A 22162-nucleotide genomic window follows, 5' to 3' on the forward strand; every position below is an offset into this window, starting at 1 on the left:
GTTATGAAGCGGCTTCTTGGCACGAAGCGAAAATAGGCAGATACACTTTGTTCATTGAATACTCCGATATAATAACACTCGCGAATGTCTTCCAACTAACTTAATGCGATCATTAACCACAAAACACCACTTCGTAATAATTATTTAGATTATTCAATGAATAAAGCAACTGTGCCGTTCCCGTTTCCCGCCAAAAAGCCTTAAAGTAGGTAGGTACCTACATCCTAAAAGCATTTTATTGAGGATGTAACGTATATAACCCTTGATTCGTGGTATCAATTAAAATAAAGAAGAAAAAATATTTGCACAAACCAACCTACACCTTTTCATCGTAATATTATTATTATTACAAAAGTAGAAAGTTTCTTCAAAGTTCTAAAGAACGTGTTATTTTTTTTTTGGATTTTTTGGCCTGGTTACATAGACCTTTAGGCCAAAAGAACGTGTTATTTTAGGAACGATGGATGATTCTGCTAACGACTAGCGTTCAAGCATTATTTTTTACTGTTTTGGGTCCTCGTATTTTTAGGTTACTGTTATTCACAGACAACTCTATAAATAAATAAAATTAAATTACAGTACCTAATCAAAGTAATTATAAGTGGTGTTTTTATGATATAAGTACAATTAAGTATTGCTTTTTCTGCTAAATAAGGGAAAGAATGAACGTAATATAGTGATTCAATTTTACACTACTGAGTGAGTGTACAGCAGAGCTCTAGTACCGTCCCGTCAAAGTGACATTGACAAGATGAGACGACGAGACATTTTATTTCTGTCCGAGTCAAAATAAAGCGAAGCCACGGGTTGTTTCGTCCTAATTTCAGCGAAATAATATAAATCTGATATTTTTCTGTATCAGAGCATTCTGAAATGTTAAAAATATTGTGATAATATTAAAATATACAAAAATGTGTGATAGCGATGATCCTGGCGACGGCGGGCGGTCAGGCATGGATCTGACCGGGTTTTTATTCGGTAATATAGACGAAAGTGGTCAGCTGGTGGATGATGGGCTCTTAGATGGTGAATCGAAGCGAATGCTGTCGTCACTTCACCGTCTGGGCCTCGGGTCTATGTTGCAAGAGGTGTTGGATGAGGAGGAAGTTAGTAAAGAAGACCAGGAGAAAGGTTTGTTTGTGTTGTTTATGCTAATACATATTACACACATGTCATCATATGTAACCTAAGTCAGGTCTTCTTCACGTATTTTGCTCTATACTTAACATAAAACATCTTTTTATTGGAAAATTACAATTTCAGTAGGTATGATTTAGAATAGTCCATGTTCAGTAAAATTTTATAAATAGATAATATGCATAAAAGCCTTGTTAATTTGTAATATTAGAGTTAACTACAGATTATGACCAGGATAATGTAATTTGATTCCAGATTACTCTGAAAAGAGTCCATCGGCAGTTGACTTCTTCGATATTGATGATGCTGTGGAGGATGTAAAAGTAAGATTGTAGTTGTCAGTAAATGTATTTATTTTTCTAATATACAATAAAATTTTAAAGTATCTTTACTTTGTGGAAAATTGAATACCTACTTTAATTAAATAAATATAATTTTACATATTAAAATAGTGCATGTTAATTTTTATTGATTTATGTTCATTTTACATTACAAACACACAGTACACTTTGGTTTTTTTATGTTTGTGTTATGTTATGTGTAATATTGTGATAATGTGTTGGGAATTAATCATTATGATGTATGTTATTAATGTAGTTACTAAGAAGCACACAGATTTTATGTTAAAGATTTGGTTTCACACTAGTTTTGTTGCACTGGTTCAATGTAGTAGTTTTGTGTGTCAATTTGTTGACTTACTAAGTAATATTTGTGTTAACACTAGGAAGTAGAGAGTAGCACTACTACTAACGGGGAGATACAGGCACAGGCACAACCACAGAGCACTGACACGGAAAAGACATCAGACACAGAAAAGAAAATAGACACAGAGGTGACGGAACCAAAATCTGAACCTACACTGGAACCGGAACAGACTGAAGTAGACACTGTTAGCGATTGTCCACAGAATGAAGTAGAGGTTAAAGATGAAGCAGCAGAATGGAATCAAAGTAAAAAGTATTCTGAGCAAGAAGACACTGAAGGTCGTACTGATGATGGTTATGAAGGTGACATGGAGGGTGATGGAGATCTTATGCCACCACCGTCTACTGTTCCGTAAGTTGTTTATTTATTTATATTTTGCTATTTATTTCATTTTGAGATAATAGATTTGCTTGTGCTTGTGAGACAATACAAAAATATTCTAAATTATGTTTAAGAAGCCCATAGGGTGACCACAAGGACTACCTTGGATTGAATACCCTGTGACAAGAATCCTCGGCAAATGCTTTCACCATGATTATAAGGCAAATTCCAAAATGCCACTGACTTACTACTGCACAACAATTGTTATAGACGGATTTGGTATACTTAATCTTTAAGAAAACAAATATTATCTCAGGGCTACGTTTTAAATCTGTATTATTTTTACTTTTATCTGGTAAATAAAAAAATTAACTTTATTTTATATGTATATTCTAAAGTTTATTTCATTTATATTGTCAACTTTGCTTCTAGCAGTAGAGATTCTAAGTCAGAGAAACCGAAAAAGTTGGAGACACCATTGGCTGCTATGCTACCTTCTAAATATGCCAATGTGGATGTTAGAGAATTGTTTCCGGACTTTAGACCAGATAAGGTAATACGAATATGATTTTTTTATCCCCTTTCTTACATTGTCATTTATTAGTGAGTGTGAAGTCAACCCTTTTATACAGTTTATAGAGAAAACCATTACTAATATCATATATAACTGTTAAATAAAACAGGTTTTGGCGATTTATATATTTTATTCATAAAATTGTTTTCTTTTTATATCTGGTACATCTATTTATATAAAACATAAACATACACAGCCTATATACGTCCCACTGTTGGGCACAGGCCTCTTCTCAATCAACTGCAGGGGGTATAGAGCATACTCCACCGCACTGCTCCACTGCGGGTTGATGGAGGTGTTTTTACGGCTAATAGCCGAGACCAACGGCTTAACGTGCCCTCCGAAACACGGAATCATCTTACTTTTTCGGACAATAAGGTGATTCAAGCCTGGAAAGTCTTTACCAAACAAAGGACAGTCTCACAAAGTGATTTCGACAATGTCCCCATCGGGAATCGAACCCGGACCTCCAGATTGTGAGCCTACCGCTCTAATCACTAGACCACGGAGGCTGATTTATGTAATAAAAAATAAAATCTATTTCTTATTGTGTTTCACAGGTGCTACTATTTTCCCGTCTATTCGGCCCTGGCAAGCTATCAAGCCTTCCTCAGATATGGCGCGGGGTGAAGAAGCGACGGCGGCGCAAGCGCAGCGGTAGTACTAGTAGTGACACACCTCCGACCATACCAGAGAACCAAGAGGTCCAGTACGCTAGCGATGATGAGGATAAATTCCTTAGGTGAGGTTCCATACTTAAGCTTAACGAAACATAAACTGGTTGGTGTGTATAGTCTATTATTTATTATTATAGTTTTCTTTAGATTATGGTTAGGTATATTTTTAGTATATATGGATTATATTAAATTGAGTATTTATTAATATATGTACGTATAGTATAGAGTATTTATTATATTAACTTTAGTTTTACTTTTAGGTATTTATTTATTTATTTTTTGTTGCACCATCCCGCATCCAAGTTGTAAATGTTTGTTTCCTTTTGTTGGTTGCCTGGAAGAAATTGCTCTAGAGCAATAAGGCCGCCCAAATTGTACTGTATTCATGTGTTATGTCTGATTGTTGAAATTCTAGTTCTGTGCAATAAAGTATATTTGATTTGATTTGATTTGGAACGGCCTAGAGGAAGTTTTTTTTAAATTGGTGGCAAACAGATAGTAGATTACAGAACAATAGAAAAATTCAAATATGTGACAATTAAATGAAACTTCTGAATAACACAAAACATAACATTAATAGCCTTTTTACTTCCCACTGCTGGGAACAGGCCCCTCTCGATCAACTGGGGGACCCCACTCCACTCAATTATGTGGCGTCGCCTCCGAAGTCTGCACCTGAAACATAAAACAAACATTAAACATAAAATTTAAACATACATCATATAAATATACATAAAAATGCATAAATATATATTTCAACATAATACCCTGTGACAAGAATCCTCGGCAAATGCTTTTACCATGATTATAAGGCAAATTCCAAATTGCCACTGACTTAGTACTGCACAATAATTGTTATAGACGGATTTGGGGACGATTAGACACGTAAGGTCTTGAATTGTTAATTTATAATTGTATAATACAGATTGTTTTGTGATTTTTGTTTGACATTGTTTTGTAAAGTAACTAATAAAATTAATAAAATTTAAAATAATTTGAATAATAAAAAACATAATATAATATATTTACCTATAGTATTGTATACAAATTATCATTTACTTGAGTGTAACTGCAACATTGTCATTTGTACGTGAACCGTAACATATTGTATGCGCCATCGCGGCCAGCGATTCGCCGCATCAGTCTTACGCCTACCGCCGTTCGATAATAATTGCGAGTTATTGGATATTATTTACTTGTGCCAGTTGTTGGTCTTTGTACGATTGATTGCAATAAACAGTTAAAGTAATAATAATAATAATATGTTTATTACTCTCACATCAACACGATAATTGGTAATTAACAATAAAACAAGATTATGATACAGTGGTTGGTGAGAGAGACTGGGGTCTGTGAGAAGCGTTAGCTTGTAGTACAGAACCCGAGGCTCCCCCCTCGGATGATTAGTGTCTATAGCTACTTATTTTATGTTTATATAACACAAATTAGCAGAGATGAGATTTGAGGATACATAAGACAAAAATTTTAAAATTGTGAGCGTGTGCGTGTGTGTGTGTGTGTGAATTGTGATTACTTCGCCTCAATACAGAACAAGTAAGCAGCATCCTATATATACATGCACTCTGCTCACTCCCTCATACATGCATACTCCACCACGCTGCTCCACATCTGAATAAAGGTTTATAATAATAATTGAAAAAGAAATACTACACCCCTATAGAAAGAACTATGTAGGTATTTGCTTTTTTTTCTCTTCACAGACCCATGGAAGAGAATCAACACTTGAACTCTGATTACAACAATGCCAATTCAGGGTCGGGTGATAAATCCCAGAGACCCACTCCGGCGCATTGGCGGTTTGGTCCCGCGCAGGTTTGGTACGACATGCTCAACGTGCCTGAGACTGGAGACGGGTTCGACTATGGCTTTAAACTTAAGGTATGTTTGAGACAAGTACCTTTTTATTTCGAGAAGGATACTAATATCGCGTAATATTATAGTGCCTATATCTAAAATTAACTTTAATAGGAACAACAAGGATAGATCTCCTAAGTTACAAGCAATTAGTTCTTAGTTAATTTGTTGATATATAATGCAATATGCTTTAAGTTACATAAACGCAACATAAAGAGATATATACATTTATGATATACCCGTAACATAACAAAGCCTATATACACGCTGCTCGACTTATCTCATATCAGTATTTATATAATTCATGAGTTTGTTTGGCGGTTCTCTAAGAAAACATTTTACACAAGCAAGCATTTTAAGAAAACATTTTGGACAAGTGCGCTCAAAGGGGTTAATTTTAGTTAAACTTTAGTTTGTCTTTACTAAAAAATATTATGTTATCTTAGTTTCTTTAAATATTTAGTTTCAAGAGTGTTAAAAATCGTATAATACTTTGTGTAAAACCAAATTGTTAAGTTGCAACCAGGAGTTTATGAATGTTGTCGTTATCTTTAATTGTGGTATCAATTACGAATTTATATATGCTAATGTGTCAAAACATGTATTGTTGATTATCATGTTGATAACCTATAATAAATAAATAAATAAATAAACACATTTCAAAATTCAAAAGTCAGTAAATAATATGGTTAAACTTTGTATGTAAATTTTTACATGACCGACGTCTCATCCGCCTACGCCTATTCTGTATTTTATGTCCATTTTTCACTATAGCAACACTACTATTATTGTATTGCTCAACAATATTCTAGAAATTTGCATTTATTTAAATTACATTTATGTATCTTTTCAGGCGCCATCACCCGAAAGACAACCTGAAAGGGAAGAAAAACCGAAAGAACCCGAAGAAGCTACTTCTGAGGAGCCGAAACCAGATAGTCCTGATAGCGGATTCCCTGAGGACTCCTTCCTCATGGTGTCACAGTTGCAATGGGAAGATGATGTTATATGGGACGGCAGCGAAATCAAACATAAGGTACCAATCGATTCCTTGTCATATTTGATATTCTGTAAAAGTGTAAACACAGCACCACACAGATTACGTTCCCCATTACAAATATAGATGGCGTTGTACAGATTTGCCTTCGTTTGACCTTGTAATTTCATGAATAACAGACATATGCATATTTTATCTTTGTTTTTGGGTATAATTGATGACCCTTGTTATTACACCCAGGCAAAATAAAGTGAAGCAATATAGATAGCAACATAATTCTATACATATCCAAATATCAAGCAACAATTATATTTATATAATATATATTTGTTTATGTGTATAAGTTACGAGAAAGAAAAGCCATCAGTTTCAAAAAGGCAGATTTGATTGAAAATAAATTTTTCTAAGCTTTTTTCTTTCCGATTTTTAGGATATAAATATAACAATATGACTGTGCAGTTAAACGTTGTGCAAAGAGTTATAGTTTAAAAATATAACCAAAAAAAATATGTTTGTTTACTGAAATAGTATGGGGAACTGTCAAAATTTAAGAACACTCGACCAGATGTCGCTACTGTCGAGTGTTCTTTTTATCCTTATTCGTCATCGTGGCCAGTTAATTACAATAGGCTCGCTTCCTATTACTTGGGACTTAAACATAAGTGGAGCTCTCGCTTCTGCTTCTGCAAGTGCATTATACTGTACACCTCTTTTTACCTCTTCGGGAATACAGGTGTGATGTTATGTCATGTGTGTTCTTTTTTTAATAGGCATAATGTTGCATCTCTCCTCGCTCTATCATGTCAAAGAAAACACCTATAACTGAACAGAAGTATCAAAATTGTCAGGTGCTAGCTCGTCTGAACAGTAAGAGCAACGCTGCTGGATGGGTGCCTACTTCTGTCAGTCGAACAGCGCAGCAGTTCTCTCATCCACGACCGCAACCCACCACGCCTTTACAGCCGAAACCTTCCGCGTAAGTATTGTAACCTGGTTGTATTTGAATCTATTTATTTAGCCTACGTGAGTCGGCGTATACTTACACTTTACATCCCCTAGGTTCTACTCAAGCTGCTCATGCAGCCGGATGAGTCCATCTCCATATGGTACGGCCCTGCAAGCTCTTTCCAAATTCTCTTGGTAACTGTCAAGATCTGCTTCTTACATACCGTCAGTGTACCCGAGGTATAACAAAACAAGGTTAGCCGAACTGACGTCATCCCACCCTTCGTTGCCATTTTGTAAAAAATACCTACGACTAATAATGTGACAAGTGACAGTAATTAAGTACGTTAGTAATTACGCATGATTTTCAATAATAAAATTAAGTACCTAGAATGTCGGAGACACCACTTATCAAACGGCGGATTTTCATAGGATTGAGCATTTAGATGCCTGGTTTTATTATACCATGAGTGTACCAATATAAGTATTTTACCTATTAGGAGAATGTTGGGCCGGTTTCACTTTGATGCGTTTTAATACGCACATTTCGAAGAACTCGCAACCAGTAAGCGCATTCTTATAGTACTTTGAAATTGGGATGTTCATACGTCGCGTGATCGGCCTTAGGACAAGTGGCTCCTTACGTCAGAGCAGGTCGTAACTAATAAGTTCCGTACAATTTGTTCACAGAGCAGCAACAGCAACTGCGACCCCGGGATCCTCAACAAATGACGGCGAAGACAACACGTGGTACAGCATATTTCCAGTGGAAAACGAAGAGTTGGTCTACGGTACTTGGGAGGATGAAGTTATATGGGACGCAGAGAACATGAAGCAGATACCCAAACCGAAGATATTGACGCTAGATCCCAATGATGAGAACATTATACTGGGTATTCCTGATGATGTTGATCCGTCGAAGATTACAAGAGGTATTTGGATATTCTTAATTTTATTGTTGTTCTTGTGATCTTGATTACGCGTCGTACGGACTTCAAGCTTTAAAGGCGCTTGATTCAAACACGCGGAACCATAGATGTAACCAGCTTTTAGTCACAGAAAGAATCAGGAATTTCCTTAGGTAAGCAATTAACCACCTAATGTAGGGAAGACGGGAAGGGTGGATACTGATAGGAATGGTTCTTTCAGAACGTAGATACAAAGTAGCGTCCTCTATTTTTTTAGAACTCAATAACTATTTTTTGGAAAAATATATTGAACCTAAGTCAAATGCCTTGTCCTTTGCACGATTAAAGTTGCCAGAAAAACAGACAATGGCAGATTCGCCGTGTATATCATTTATGTTTTAAAAAAGCTTCGATTTTCCCTTAACAGAAAGAGGTCCAGCACCCAAAGTGAAGATACCTCATCCTCACGTGAAGAAGTCAAAGATATTGCTCGGGAAAGCTGGTGTCATCAACGTGTTGCAAGAAGACGCGCCGCCTCCGCCGCCCAAATCACCAGACAGAGATCCCTTCAACATTTCTAATGATGTGTAAGTGGCTATAAGTAATCAAGAAGACAGCTTGTAACCTCTTTTATAGGAAATAAATACTGCTATTTAACATTATGTCGAATTGCAATATTTATTTCTAGATAAATCGCTTCAATGTGGCCTTTTTAAGCCTTCTCGAATGGTACGAATGTATAACGATATGTGTTCAGCCCTTCGCCTACATAATCGCAATAATCCTTCAGTCGGTTTTTACGACATGCCCAGGAAGACAAGCAGCTGGATTTTTTTACATTATGTCTAGTAAGACTCAGTTTTAAACATATAATGATGACAGTTACAATAAATGTCTATACGTAATAGTATTATAAAATGCTACAGTCCCTGTTAACTTGCAACACAAACTTAATCAACAATTCAACAAATGTATTTCCCAGGTACTACCAACCGAAGTCCCAGAATCCTCGTCTAAAAGTCGGTGGTGGTCAGCTCATACAACACAGTACTCCGGTGGTAGAGCTCAGGGCTCCGTTCATACAAACTCACATGGGTCCCGCGAGGTTAAGGGCTTTCCACCGTCCGGCGATGAGGAAGCTGTCTTATGGCCCGCTAGCGGCCCCCGGTCCTCATCCCGTGCAGCCCCTTTTGAAGCATATTAGGAAGAAGGCAAAGGTAAAGAGTTTTGAGGCATTTGGAGATATTAGATAGCCCTGATTCCTGCAGACACCTAATTTTATTTAAAGTTATACCTGTCATTTTCTTATCCACCGAACAGGAAAGCGACGGATGATTGACAGCTGTTTATTTTAAAAAGAATGAAAATCCCGGGCGAATCATATAGGCATCTCGCTATTATTCAACCCGTTTGACTTGTGCTGTCAACTTAATTCTGACGAGTTATAGGCTAATGTAAAGTTTTGAGAGGGTTGTTCAGAAGAGAAAGTTTAAGTTTGGACTATTTACTTAATACCAACAAGCTTTATATCAATGAATAGGATATTAATATAATATATTTTTTGTATGATGAATGAGAAATAATTTATCTTGAACGATGAATACCTTCTGTGTATGTGTAGTTGTACTTAAATATACCCAATGTCTTGGTCAATAGCAACGCGAAGCAGAGCGTCTAGCGTCAGGTGGTGGAGATGTCTTCTTCATGCGTACTCCAGAAGACCTGAGTGGAAGAGATGGAGAAGTGATCCTAGTGGAGTTCTGTGAGGAACATCCGCCTCTCATCAGCCAAGTTGGAATGTGTACCAAGATTAAGAATTATTACAAACGGACTGCTACTAATGTGAGTTATCATTTGTGATTTTATATTACGGATTTTATACTGTTAGGACGTTTATGAATTGCAATGAATAGAGTGTTTTTTTTTCTGTAGCCTAATTAATGTACCCATTGCTGGGCAAAGGCCTCCCCTTTTCTTTCCAACTTTCCTTGTTTTGGGCATCGTTCTGCCAGGTGTGCCGGAAGGCGTTCAGCTCATCCCTCCCCCGTCATCGTGGTCTAAAAATATTTACCACCTTAAACCGCATTTTCAGGATGACATTGTTGTCAAAAGCAAACATATTTTACAATAATAATCTTTATTTTGTGCAAAAAGAAAATATTAATTTTTCGAAGAAATGTTTTAAAAATGTCTGCTTTGTTATTACCACACTACTACATTTATTTAAAAATTAATTATATTACAACAACTGTAAACGTTTTTTATTCAATGTTTTGTTTTTAAAAATACAATAAATAATAATATACAATTACTTTCCCAGGATACCGGTCCAAAGCCGCTGAAGTATGGCGAGATAGCGTACGCGCATACGTCACCTTTCCTCGGGATCCTACCGCCTGGAGCCACGCAACCAGTAGTAGAGAACAACATGTACCGAGCACCGATATATGAACACACACTGCCGCAGACCGACTTCCTTATTATCAGGACTAGGTAAGACACACCAAACTATGGGTGTCTACTCGGGCGGACACAAACTTAACCTAATTTTAGTTTGACAGCTCTTAGGTTAGTCCCGTCCTTCACTTACAATAAGTACAAGAAAGAGATAGACCTAGTTTTCGTCCTGTCAAATTAACTTAAAACTAAGTCGATGGTTTCGTGTATATTTCCAACTTCAGAAACAGTATATTCCTAGCTGAACTATTGGGGCTGACTGAATACTTTATTTACAAAATTTTATCTTTTTCTTTTTTCAGGCAAGCGTACTATGTTCGCGAGGTAGACGCGTTATTCGTTGCTGGGCAAGAATGTCCCCTCTATGAAGTACCAGGTCCCAATTCTAAGAGAGCCAATAACTTTGTGAGGGACTTCCTACAGGTAAGTGTGTTGTGATTAACGTAGATTTAAATTGGTATTGGCGCCTGATGAGTAATCCAGGAGGTTTTCATAAAATAAATAAGACTTGCACATTTTGATGACTGATTTATTGTGAGGGTTGAACCACGTCCAAGCACATAGAAAGAAAAAAGCGCCTGCGGGCAAAGTAATATCAATTAAACAATGATTTGCTCCGCACAAGACGACAGGCGCTCCAACAAAATGTATATCCATTTATTTAACAGTTTATGATGGGAAAGAAATTGGGTTAACAGATAACAGTAGAACATTGATTTATCATTTTATTAGGTCTGTAAGTGGTGCTGTGTCCTGCAGACACCTCCTAATTTTATATTTCATTAGATATACCTTTTAACCCAATGTCTGCTGGAGCACCAATATCTATTTAGTTCATTTTACTAGGCTTAGCAGAACTTTTTCTAAATTTTGATTCGAAATCACAACTACACGTTGTGGAATATAAACGAAATTTAATGTATTTTATTCAGAGAGATTAAAAATGTACATGTTTTGGCAGGTTTACATCTATAGATTGTTCTGGAAATCCCGCGACAATCCGCGACGTATCAAGATGGACGACATAAAGCGAGCGTTCCCTTCACATTCGGAGAGTTCCATTAGAAAGCGGTTGAAATTGTGTGCTGATTTCAAACGTACTGGCTTGGACTCCAACTGGTAAGAACAATGCACTTTTGTTTTATTTCAGCATCACCTTTAATTGATTTCGATAATTTGATTCATTTGGTTCGCTTCATTATTTGATTTTTTCCTGGCTTAATATTGTGTCTGTAAAGAGATGCAAATGCTGTATTTAACTATAAACTATCTACAAGCTTTAACCGGAGGAGGAATGAGGCACACTCGACACCGTTGCTCCAAGGCGGGTTGGTAGATTTCACATACGCATTCATTTTGGGTTACTTCGCTGATATCAACATTCTTCATCAATAAATTATTTTTATTATATTTATACTTTTGAAGAAGTTATTGGTACACGCGTTATCAATCGATTCTAGAGCTCTAGAACTGGAGCCGCACCGCATCGCAATATCCTATGTTTCTATCCTTTTCTGTTTCTCCAAACCGTCATTTGCTAGAGGGAGATAAAGAGCGGGAGTGTGACCGCATTCCGATCGCCTTGTCGATTCTCGCTCTAGCAAATGACGGTTCTGAGTGATAGAAAAGGATAAAAGCATAGGAAAAGTCGTCTAGGTAATAAAAATACAAGAAGCATGCATAACCATTGCATGCACTAAATATAGTTTGACCGCGAGCGCTGTACCGCGCCTTGAATGACGACAGAAGTACGGGTGGAGGGAAAGGGAAAGCACGAGTTTAAATAATGCCCTCGACAGACAGAGATAGAACGATTTGTAGTTATTGCGAACGATAGAGACAGATAGAGTGAAATGAGCTGCGTCGCCCCTGCGGGAGCGACAAGCGCCGTATAGCACTCGCAGTCAGACTATAGTACAGATCAATTTTCAATATAAAATTATTTTTCACCAAAGGTGGGTGATAAAGCCGGAATTCCGTCTACCATCCGAAGAAGAGATCCGTGCAATGGTATCTCCGGAGCAGTGTTGTGCCTACTTCAGTATGGCGGCTGCAGAACAAAGGTTGAAAGACGCGGGTTATGGTGAGAAGTTCATCTTCACACCGCAGGAGGATGATGATGAAGAAATGCAATTGAAAATGGACGACGAGGTATGTATAGGCTGCGGTGAAGGTGATGTTTACAATGAATTCTCGAAAGAAATAAGGCACTTTTTATATTCAGTAGGTATGTGTGGTATTTAACAAATTAATGCTCATGACCGTAACTACGTCCTACAAGGAATCCCATGCAAAATTTGAGAGCATTTGTAGTTTTTTAGATTTCGTCACTAATCAGTGTAATATATATATTGTTACAACACGTATACCACTGAATGGCCTACCTTTCATCCCATTTTCTATATGACCCTTATTATTTTTTAGCTTCTCATACATTTATTTAATCCTAGGTTAAAGTAGCCCCTTGGAACACAACGCGAGCCTACATCCAGGCTATGCGCGGGAAGTGTCTACTTCAACTGACGGGGCCAGCTGACCCCACAGGTTGCGGTGAAGGCTTCTCCTACGTACGGGTTCCTAATAAACCTACCCAGCAACCCAATGAGGAGCAGCAACCTAAAAGAACTGTCACGGGAACCGACGCTGACTTGAGAAGACTGAGTTTGAATAACGCTAAGGCCCTGCTGAGGAAGTTTGGTGTGCCAGAGGAGGAGGTGAGACTTATTTTCTGTTATACAGGGTGGCCCAGAAGTTCACGTTCAAAATGAAAAACTAGATAGAGGGGCTCATTAGCTACCAGAAATACCCCCATGCATACAGCGATTATCTACGGTTCAGGGGATATGGTCCATTTTGTACCTTACATCCGAAATAATTAATTTATCACTATTTCTTTCTTTCTAATTTTTTAATTTTTCGTTTTTTTGCCCATATTAAGAGTACTTTTTATAGGATGTTTCTAAAAGCCTATTAAATGGAGCAGTATTAAAACATACAAAAAAAAATTCAGTTTGTAAGTAAGGAGCCTCCAGTAATCAGAAGACAACTTGCGACCACTCTTGGTGCGATTTCTTAATACGGTGAAAGGTGACCAGTCCATCTCTCGTACGAGTATAATGTTACTACATTATGTTATTGAAGTCACTATGTGGTCCTGTGTGTCACCCGTTTGCTCCTTAAGCCTTTCGAATATTCTACAAAACAAATTTGTCCATTTTAAAAACATAAAATATTTGTCCTCACAGATCAAGAAGCTATCACGTTGGGAAGTTATTGACGTCGTCAGAACATTGTCTACGGAGAAGGCCAAAGCTGGAGAAGAGGGCATGACGAAGTTTTCACGAGGAAACAGATTCTCCATTGCTGAACATCAGGAAAGGTAAAGATAAAAAATAGATTTGACAGGTCCGGTTTTTACAGAAGCGATTGCCTGTCTGACCCTCCAACCCGCGAAGGGAAAACCAGCTCAATACAGGTTAGGTCCGAACTGCGACCTCAAAGTGAGAGCAAGCGTTCTACCAACTGGGCTACAACGGGTCTCACGGATTCGGGCAACCACCACCTTAATTTTAACAATTTAACAGGACTAAAGCTAAGTCTATCTCTTTCATGCACGTATTGTTAGTAAAGGACGGCACTAATTTAAGAGCTGTCAAACTAGAATTAGTTTAAGTTTGTGTCCACCCGAATGGGCACTATTATCTTATTTTATTCATATTCCATAATTTAGGTACAAAGAAGAATGCCAACGTATATTCGAGTTGCAAAACCGTGTACTGCAAAGCACAGAAGTGCTAAGTACAGACGAGGCTGAGAGTTCGGCTAGTGAAGAGTCTGATATTGACGAGATGGCCAAAAACATCGAGAATATGCTCGCTAATAAGAAAACTACCGAGCAGGTTAGTAAAATGATCTATCTACTCGGCCTGTAACCACCCACTCCTGGGTATAGGCCTCTCTTTCACGTCATCCGCTTCCCTTTCCCTTTCCGCTCCTGTGCAAGTCTCATCCATTGCTCTCCAGCGTACCTCACACAATGTCATCCGACCACCGCGGGTTGGTGGTATACCTCGATATCGCATACTATCCCTTGGCCACCATTCAGTAACAGCCTTAGTCCATCTGTTGTTTTCCCGTCTTGCCAAGTGTTCTGCCCTTGTCCACTTAAGCCTAGCGATTCGTATACCTACATCTTCGACTTTAGTGGGGTAAAATGATCTTTAATGTACTTTATTTTATTGTTGTAACAATATGATCGTAAAAAGTAAACCAGTAGTAATACATGCTCACATCATGATATATTAAATCCGCAGGAATATTTGGCTTTAGTATCGATTCTGGAGTTAAGATTCTCTTGATATCAAAGCGAAAAGTACTCTGAAATGTCCATTCTCAATATCGAATTCACACTATTTCTTCTCTGACCTTGGACATTGATTACAGTTGTCAATGGAGAGAGAAGAGGCAGAAAGAGCGGAACTCAGGAAAATGATTCTCGGACAAAATGAGAAGAAACCGCAAATCAACCAGGCTGATCAACAGACTTCTAATCAAGGTTAGTTCAATGTCATTATAAGTACTGGTCATCAAAATAGGTCTGTAAGGACTTATGTCATCTGCAGATATCCTGTTGGAATGTTTCTCTTTTCCTTACCTGGCTATGCTAGACATTTGATGTGTGGCTTGTGGCCGACCACACCAACCCTGGCATCAGGGTTATTATGAGGCATCCAAAGCCCCCTTGACAAGGCTCATGTAAAGATATTTGTGCCGATTCCTGTACACACCATCTAATATAATTTTAAGTTATACCTGTCATTTTCTTATCCGCTGAAAAAGAAAGGGACGGGTAATCGACAGGCATAAATGTTATGGAACATACGTCAATTTTAGGCAGAAATTTAAAAGGCCCTTTCAAAATTTAATATTGGACATTAACCCAACAGAATTAAGTATGCCTATATTATTATGATTTTATTCGCCCGAGTTGTTCATTCATTTTAAAATTAAAAGTCGTATTATCCGTCCTTTTCCTTTTCGGCGGATAAGTAAATGACAGGTACAACTTAAATTGAAATTAGGATGTGTCTGCACTGCAGGAACCGGATCATTAGAAAGATGTTTTTAGGCAAAACACTACTTTCCCTAAAAATACAAAATTTCCTAGGGCGAGTACTCCGCATAGTGCGTACATTCCGCAACGCATCTGGTCAACGGTACACTCGCGTCGAATTAGTACGTAAACCAGCCGTAATAGAAGCATATACTAAGATACGACAGACGAAGGATGAAGCCTTCATTCGACAGTTCGCTACCATGGATGAAACACAGAAGGAAGAGATGAAGAGAGAAAAAAGGCGAATCCAGGTCAGTCCCCTTTACTACTTTAGTTGTTAATTGAAAATCATTAATTAATTTCATGTTATTATGAAACTTAAAGGTAATTGTGTCCATGTCAAGGACGTACTAAATTAGGCTTCTACTTGACCGAAATTCCTACGGAGCGACAGCTTTTACGGACAACAATGAATAGGGTATAACTACCCTACATAAGTATAAAAAATATACGATTGTCATTAAAGTTCATTAAAAATATGAAATCGAAATTCGTTAATAATTCAAATAGAGCCATTCGAAATCAGGGAGCAAGAATGAATTGACACTATGTCACACAAGGTACCATCAAGTTTCTTCTTCATCTTTTGCTAAAACGAGACGGATCATTCCTCCACCGCTAACTTTCACTATTAATATCTCCGGCGTTAGATGAGATATTGAAAAACGGATTGCAGAGATATCTGCAGCATATTCACGTGACAAGATTGACGAAAAGAAAAAGAAGTCAAGTAACTTATTGTTAGAAACGTCTGACATGGACTTCTATAGAAATCAATTCAGAGCAAGAAGTTCAGACGCTCTGTTCGCTCTGAATCCGCTCAAGTGAACGCGCAGCTTTAGCCATGATAATAAAGTCTAAAGTTGAATATATTTCTAGGAACTATATTCAACTTTAGACTTTATTTACTATTTTAGACTATATTTACAACTTTAGACTTATAACTTATAGGAACAATTGAGACGTATCAGAAGAAACCAGGAAAGGGAAAGACTGGCTGGAAATGTCACTGTGCCCGCGTCGTTCCCAGGCGAATGTGAGTATTTTACAAATATTCTTTATTCAAGAATTACTTAACTTTGTGGCGAACCCAACTAGTTGGCCAGCTAGTTCCGCCCACATACAACAGATGGCGCCACATTCAATAATGCAGTCTTCAAGCAGTCTTGAAACGCGATATCGAAGTTTACACAGCAAGACGCATACATACAACTTCCAACATAACACCGTTGGATCGTCGATCCCTAGTCACACTACCAACTTTTGGCTAGCGGGGTACTATGCTCAGTTCGGTACCCCGAACACATCTTTTGGATGTGCTGCCACATCCTTGTCGCCAAAACCTGAATAAACGATTAGGCCGGTCGCATCCTACATGGGTTTTTGTATTGCTTTGGTTTACATTACACGTATTCTTTGACGGTATCGCACGTGTACGATGTGCGTACTCTTTTAGTACTTACAAGGTTAGATTTGTTCGTGCTTGTTCCTTAGTATAGGTACGCACGAATCGAATTCTTATGAAAACGCATTAAAAGTTTATTTTCTTTACATATACATATCACACGACTTTATAGTAAGACGAATATATTTCTTAAAATAATATTGTTTTACAGCTCTAAGCTCGACGATAGACTTAATCTCTCCGTCGCCTGGGCTAATACCTCTTGGACAGATCAAACAAGAACCGGGCGAACATACACCGTCCCGTCGACGCGCCAAACTAAAACCAGACCTCAAGCTCAAGGTAACACCCCAATCAACAAACAAAATATCCCGATGTACATTTTAATATCTTAATCTACCCCATTTACAATAATCCCCACAATTTTAATTTTACTTACCAATTAATTTCTAGGTTCTGGTGAATCCCGATAATATCCGTGTAGGCTTAACATAGGGTTGAAGTAACTTTGTTTTTTTGTTGATTTAACATTATTTCTTTTAACAGTACGGACAATACAGAAATGCTATCGGCCAAAACTCTAGTTTAATTCAGGGCGGTAGCAAAGTACCACGATCATACGCCGTATGTATAATGTCTTGATGTAAATTTATAGATTTTGTATCGTCTTTTTTTGTCACTTGGTGCCTAGCTGGCGTCACGACTGGCGACGGGCTTTTCAGAGCACTGGGCCGTCGGCGGTGAAGGTTCACACTCAATTTCCCCTACCATTCAATTTCTTTGAACACTTCTTTATGGTTATCTCACTTATCAACTTCACACAGAGTCCACTCAAAATAAACCATTGAACTCTGAGCGTTATATCGTATAAATGGTACAATACAGTCGCGTGATCGACACGTCCAGACATATGTCTGGATTATAAGTAATTTGAAATTCATAATGTAGTAGACACGATATAAAGCTACAATTTCAATGATTTATCTAAAATGACGAGCCCTTACATGAGCAAGCGAATGGCTAACCACGATTTTCATCGACTCGATACGAAGAATTATTTACCTTGAGTCGAGTCGGGTGTGGAGTTGTTATAGAGTGCGTTTACCATTATTCTCCTTCAAACGGAAATTCCCACCACTCCTGTTGTTTTTACAAAGGGATAAGTAGTTAGATTTGGTTTCTAAAAGAACTTTTGGCGATAAAATTGGATTGGATTTATCTTACAAAATTGAGTATTCAAAATTGTTTTTGTGGTTGAATCGACACCTCTAACATTTAGAGGTGTTATGTTGATCTATTGCTTTAGTTCCTTGAAATACGTATTATTCTGTTCCAATAGAATTGTCTTGAGTATTTGACTTGTTATAATCACCCCTTGGTAACTGGTTAAATGATGTCTCCCAACATGGACCGCCTTTTGTGAATAATAAAACAATAAAATTGTGCCATGTTATTGTTGATTGTAAAGTTCTGAATGAGTAGTTTAATTTACCGTAGGAAGAAGTATAATTTTGAGTTAGATAGTAATAGTAATTATAGTAATTGCGAAACGACTCACAAAGACAATAAAAAACATTGTTTGATAGGTACACATCTGTTAAACTACTTGAAAGTTCTTTCATAGAATACATGTGTACCTACCTACCTCCTTGTAGTTTGCCGTTGCTAATGGACGTCGTCCCGCTCACAGTGCATTGTAAAACGGACTTTAAGTACAACATATTAAGAAATTCTATTGGAATTGAGTATGTTATCTGCAGTGGGATTAAGGACTGAGGAAGTGAAATTTAAGAAGCGCAGTGCTTTAACACATTTAAATCGCGCATTCAAATTGCGATTATTTTCTAGAGCATATAATGTGAGTACAGCGATAGGATATAATATGGCGTAAAATAGCGATAAATCGTATTATTACGTAAGAAAATCCTTTCTCACAACTTATAAGCCCACTGAAGCGTAGCGTCTGTATTATCTACTTGTGTGTGTGCCTGTCCGCCGGTCGTGGCGTCGGTACTACGTCATATTAATTCTCGCATGCGGTCACAGTGCGGCGCGTGCGGGCAAGTGGGGCACATGCGGACCAACAAGGCGTGTCCTCTGTACACTGGGTCTATGGGAGGTGGCCCTATATCGCCGCCGGAACCTGATATTGAGCCTCCCCCGGAACCGGCCGATGAAGACGACTTGGGATACGTTGATGGGACCAAACTTACTCTGCCTTCGAAGCTTATCAAGGTTAGTCTCCGTTATTTTAGTAACTTTTTAAATATACTCAATGCCTTTTAATATCCAAACCCCATTGTTTAACTGTTGTGTCTGGAAATCCGGGCTTTACGAGGTTAAGAGATTCTGAAATATGTTCTGTAAACATTTTTGCCAAGTAATTATTTACTTATACATCAGTCTTATATTACGGAAAGAGTGAATATAATAATTATAGCTTTAAAATTTTAAATTATTAAGGTAACTAACTTATTTTATCACATTCATATTTCATAGTAAAAGACGTAAATGGATGTAAGACTTAAAAAATTAAAAATAAATATAATCTTAAGAAACTCCTTAATCAAACAACAATACAAACTTCTTCCTCGCAGCAATCGGCAGAAGACATGAAACGTCGCGGCAGCGGCGGTCGACGTGGCGAGTACAGGGCCGCCGGGCGTAACAAGCGTCGAGGCACGGCGAGCGAATCCTGTGACTACTTAGTGAAACGACCAGCAGAGAGACGACGCACTGACCCCCTGGTCACCCTATCATCTCTTCTAGAAGATGTTCTAAACCATATACGTCATCTCCCTGACGTACAGCCGTTCTTGTTCCCTGTTAACCCCAAGGTGAGTAAATCCTGCGACTGTTTTGTCAAACGACTGACAGAAAGACTGTCATACAATCGCCTCTTCTAGAAGATCGTTCTGAACCAAATCCAGCTGTACATCCAGCTGTTCTTTTCCCTATTCATCCAAATGTGAGTGAATGCAAAGAAGCAATGCATACTACATTAACTTGTTAGTTAGTACAGAATGTGGCCTAGTAATGTCGATAAAATATGATGGTGATGATTGATAAATTACTCAAATAATCCCAATTTATAAAAGTTAAATTGTCGTTGTAATAATCTTGAAAATAGTCTGTAAATTATTAAATTGTTAATAAATAAAGTCTAGAGACCCTGGAAGATTTTATGTAAAATAAAATATCAGTAAAACATTATCATCTTCCCACTCTAGATGTGCTCGGCACAACATATTTTTTCTTTCACTCACTTCACACTTTTGACTTATTCTACCTCACGCGGCCCAGCTTTCTCGGGTCTTTGGAACCTTTAGACTAGCGACGTTTCAGGTCTTTGGACCTTTGGATCCATCCATGTAAAACATTTATAAAAACTTTAAAACTGGTGTTTATTATTGAACAGATGGTGGCAGACTACTACCGTATAGTGTCGCGGCCGATGGACCTGCAGACAATTCGCGACAACTTGCGTCAAAAGCGCTACCAGAGCCGTGAGGACTTCCTCGCTGATGTCAACCAAATCGTCGAGAATTCTACTCTTTACAACGGTAAAATAAAGTTTTTAATATCATTTTTCTTTTACTAGGAAGCTGCATTAGTCCTGAGTACTTACTATAAGCTATAACCGAAGGAGAACTATATACATAAATAGACGTACGTCCATCAGTATATTGGTACCTCTATGCGATACAATAGCCGCAATAAGTGTGATTTGTATACTATTCAGATCCTCCTGTCCTGTGTTAAGCATCATGGGACGTCCAAAATTCTTAGAGGTTCCTTATTTAAACGAAAATTCAAACGTTCTGGGAGCTTATTGTAGATTTAACAAACAAATCGGAACCACGTACCACCTACAAGTAGCAACTTGATGAAAATTTCGCATAGACAGGTTGAGGATCTGTTTGTATAATGGCTGCGGATTGAAGTTCCGTCCAAGTCAGATAATTCAATTAATGTTCACTTTGTGTCACATACAAGTATGTAATATGTATTACTTGTTTCAGGTCTGAACAGCAGCTTGACGGTAGCAGCACAAAGGATGCTGCAGCGATGCGTCGACAAACTCGCGGAGAAGGAAGAACAGCTCATGAAGTTAGAGAAACAGATCAACCCATTGCTAGATGACAATGATCAGGTAAGAAAGAACTTGCAAACAACTCTACGTTATGGCAACCAGAATAAATAAAGCAACGTGAGTAAATAAACGCGGCATTGGGACTAGTACAGCTGTGAAAGAAAGTCAAATGAGTAAGATCGCGAATGAAAGTATAATGCACTCTCGCTCACTTCTGCAGTGTGTGAACACTTGCTGTTACTGCACTACCTTAATACTGAAGACTGAAATTTACTTGGTAGCAGGGTACACATTTATCTCCCGTTTTCGCTAGGTTCATTGTAAATAATATTAAATAGAACGACCAGTTAAGTGATTATATTTCAATAAGATAATATTTTACAATTGTATCAAATGCGCGGTAAGATTTATTTTTTTTTGTTTTCCCCGAAGGGTATGGCAAAGGGAACTATGCCCATACAGCCATGTCTTACGTATTTTTTTTTCTTGATGATTAATGAAATTATGAAAGGTGATGATGATGAAACCTAAGCTCCCACCCTCGGAGTAGACTCCTACTCCGAACCCCAAACGGATTAACTCAAAAGTCCGCATAAACTTTCGAGTTATGAAGCGGCTTCCTGGCACGAAGCGAAAATAGGCAGATACACTTTGTTTATTGAATACTCCGATATAATAACACTCGCAAATGTCTTCCGACTAACTTAATGCGATAGTTAACCACAAAACACCACTTCGTATTAATTATTTAGATTATTTAATGAAGAAAGCAACTGTCCCGTTCCCGTTTCCCGCCAAAAAGCTATGCGCGGTAAGAATTAGATATGTCAAAGTACGTAACGTGTTGTGACGTTTATGAGCACAGTGATGTATCAGTCGATCGATTCTTTTCTATCTAACTCTATCTAGTGTATAGATTGTGTTTTTAATACTTTGGCTGTTCTTAAGACCA

At 37.8% G+C, this 22162-nt stretch overlaps 1 protein-coding gene across 6 annotated transcripts in view; it reads left to right on the forward strand.

The window, feature by feature from the left end:
• The first annotated feature begins 763 nt into the window (after positions 1 to 763).
• LOC126368683 (transcription initiation factor TFIID subunit 1) overlaps positions 764 to 22162 on the forward strand; it is a 28934-nt gene continuing 7535 nt past the window's right edge. The window contains exons 1-28 of one of the 6 annotated variants that reach the window (XM_050012782.1): positions 764 to 1131; positions 1393 to 1460; positions 1862 to 2193; positions 2596 to 2716; positions 3298 to 3479; positions 5136 to 5313; positions 6143 to 6325; positions 7120 to 7262; positions 7922 to 8163; positions 8567 to 8726; positions 9122 to 9356; positions 9796 to 9981; positions 10460 to 10632; positions 10899 to 11019; positions 11558 to 11715; positions 12552 to 12747; positions 13047 to 13310; positions 13842 to 13975; positions 14327 to 14495; positions 15040 to 15151; positions 15764 to 15963; positions 16664 to 16748; positions 17329 to 17459; positions 17664 to 17741; positions 19164 to 19352; positions 19715 to 19954; positions 20536 to 20680; positions 21140 to 21270. In XM_050012782.1, coding sequence (XP_049868739.1) covers positions 912 to 1131; positions 1393 to 1460; positions 1862 to 2193; positions 2596 to 2716; positions 3298 to 3479; positions 5136 to 5313; positions 6143 to 6325; positions 7120 to 7262; positions 7922 to 8163; positions 8567 to 8726; positions 9122 to 9356; positions 9796 to 9981; positions 10460 to 10632; positions 10899 to 11019; positions 11558 to 11715; positions 12552 to 12747; positions 13047 to 13310; positions 13842 to 13975; positions 14327 to 14495; positions 15040 to 15151; positions 15764 to 15963; positions 16664 to 16748; positions 17329 to 17459; positions 17664 to 17741; positions 19164 to 19352; positions 19715 to 19954; positions 20536 to 20680; positions 21140 to 21270 — 4776 coding nt within the window. In that variant the 5' untranslated portion in view covers positions 764 to 911. The remainder of the gene's footprint in view (positions 1132 to 1392; positions 1461 to 1861; positions 2194 to 2595; positions 2717 to 3297; positions 3480 to 5135; positions 5314 to 6142; positions 6326 to 7119; positions 7263 to 7921; positions 8164 to 8566; positions 8727 to 9121; positions 9357 to 9795; positions 9982 to 10459; positions 10633 to 10898; positions 11020 to 11557; positions 11716 to 12551; positions 12748 to 13046; positions 13311 to 13841; positions 13976 to 14326; positions 14496 to 15039; positions 15152 to 15763; positions 15964 to 16663; positions 16749 to 17328; positions 17460 to 17663; positions 17742 to 19163; positions 19353 to 19714; positions 19955 to 20535; positions 20681 to 21139; positions 21271 to 22162) is intronic. The other 5 variants (XM_050012784.1, XM_050012783.1, XM_050012786.1 and 2 more) reach the window with 5 other exon arrangements.

Source organism: Pectinophora gossypiella, chromosome 8 (assembly GCF_024362695.1).
Source record: "Pectinophora gossypiella chromosome 8, ilPecGoss1.1, whole genome shotgun sequence".
NCBI lineage: Eukaryota > Metazoa > Arthropoda > Insecta > Lepidoptera > Gelechiidae > Pectinophora > Pectinophora gossypiella.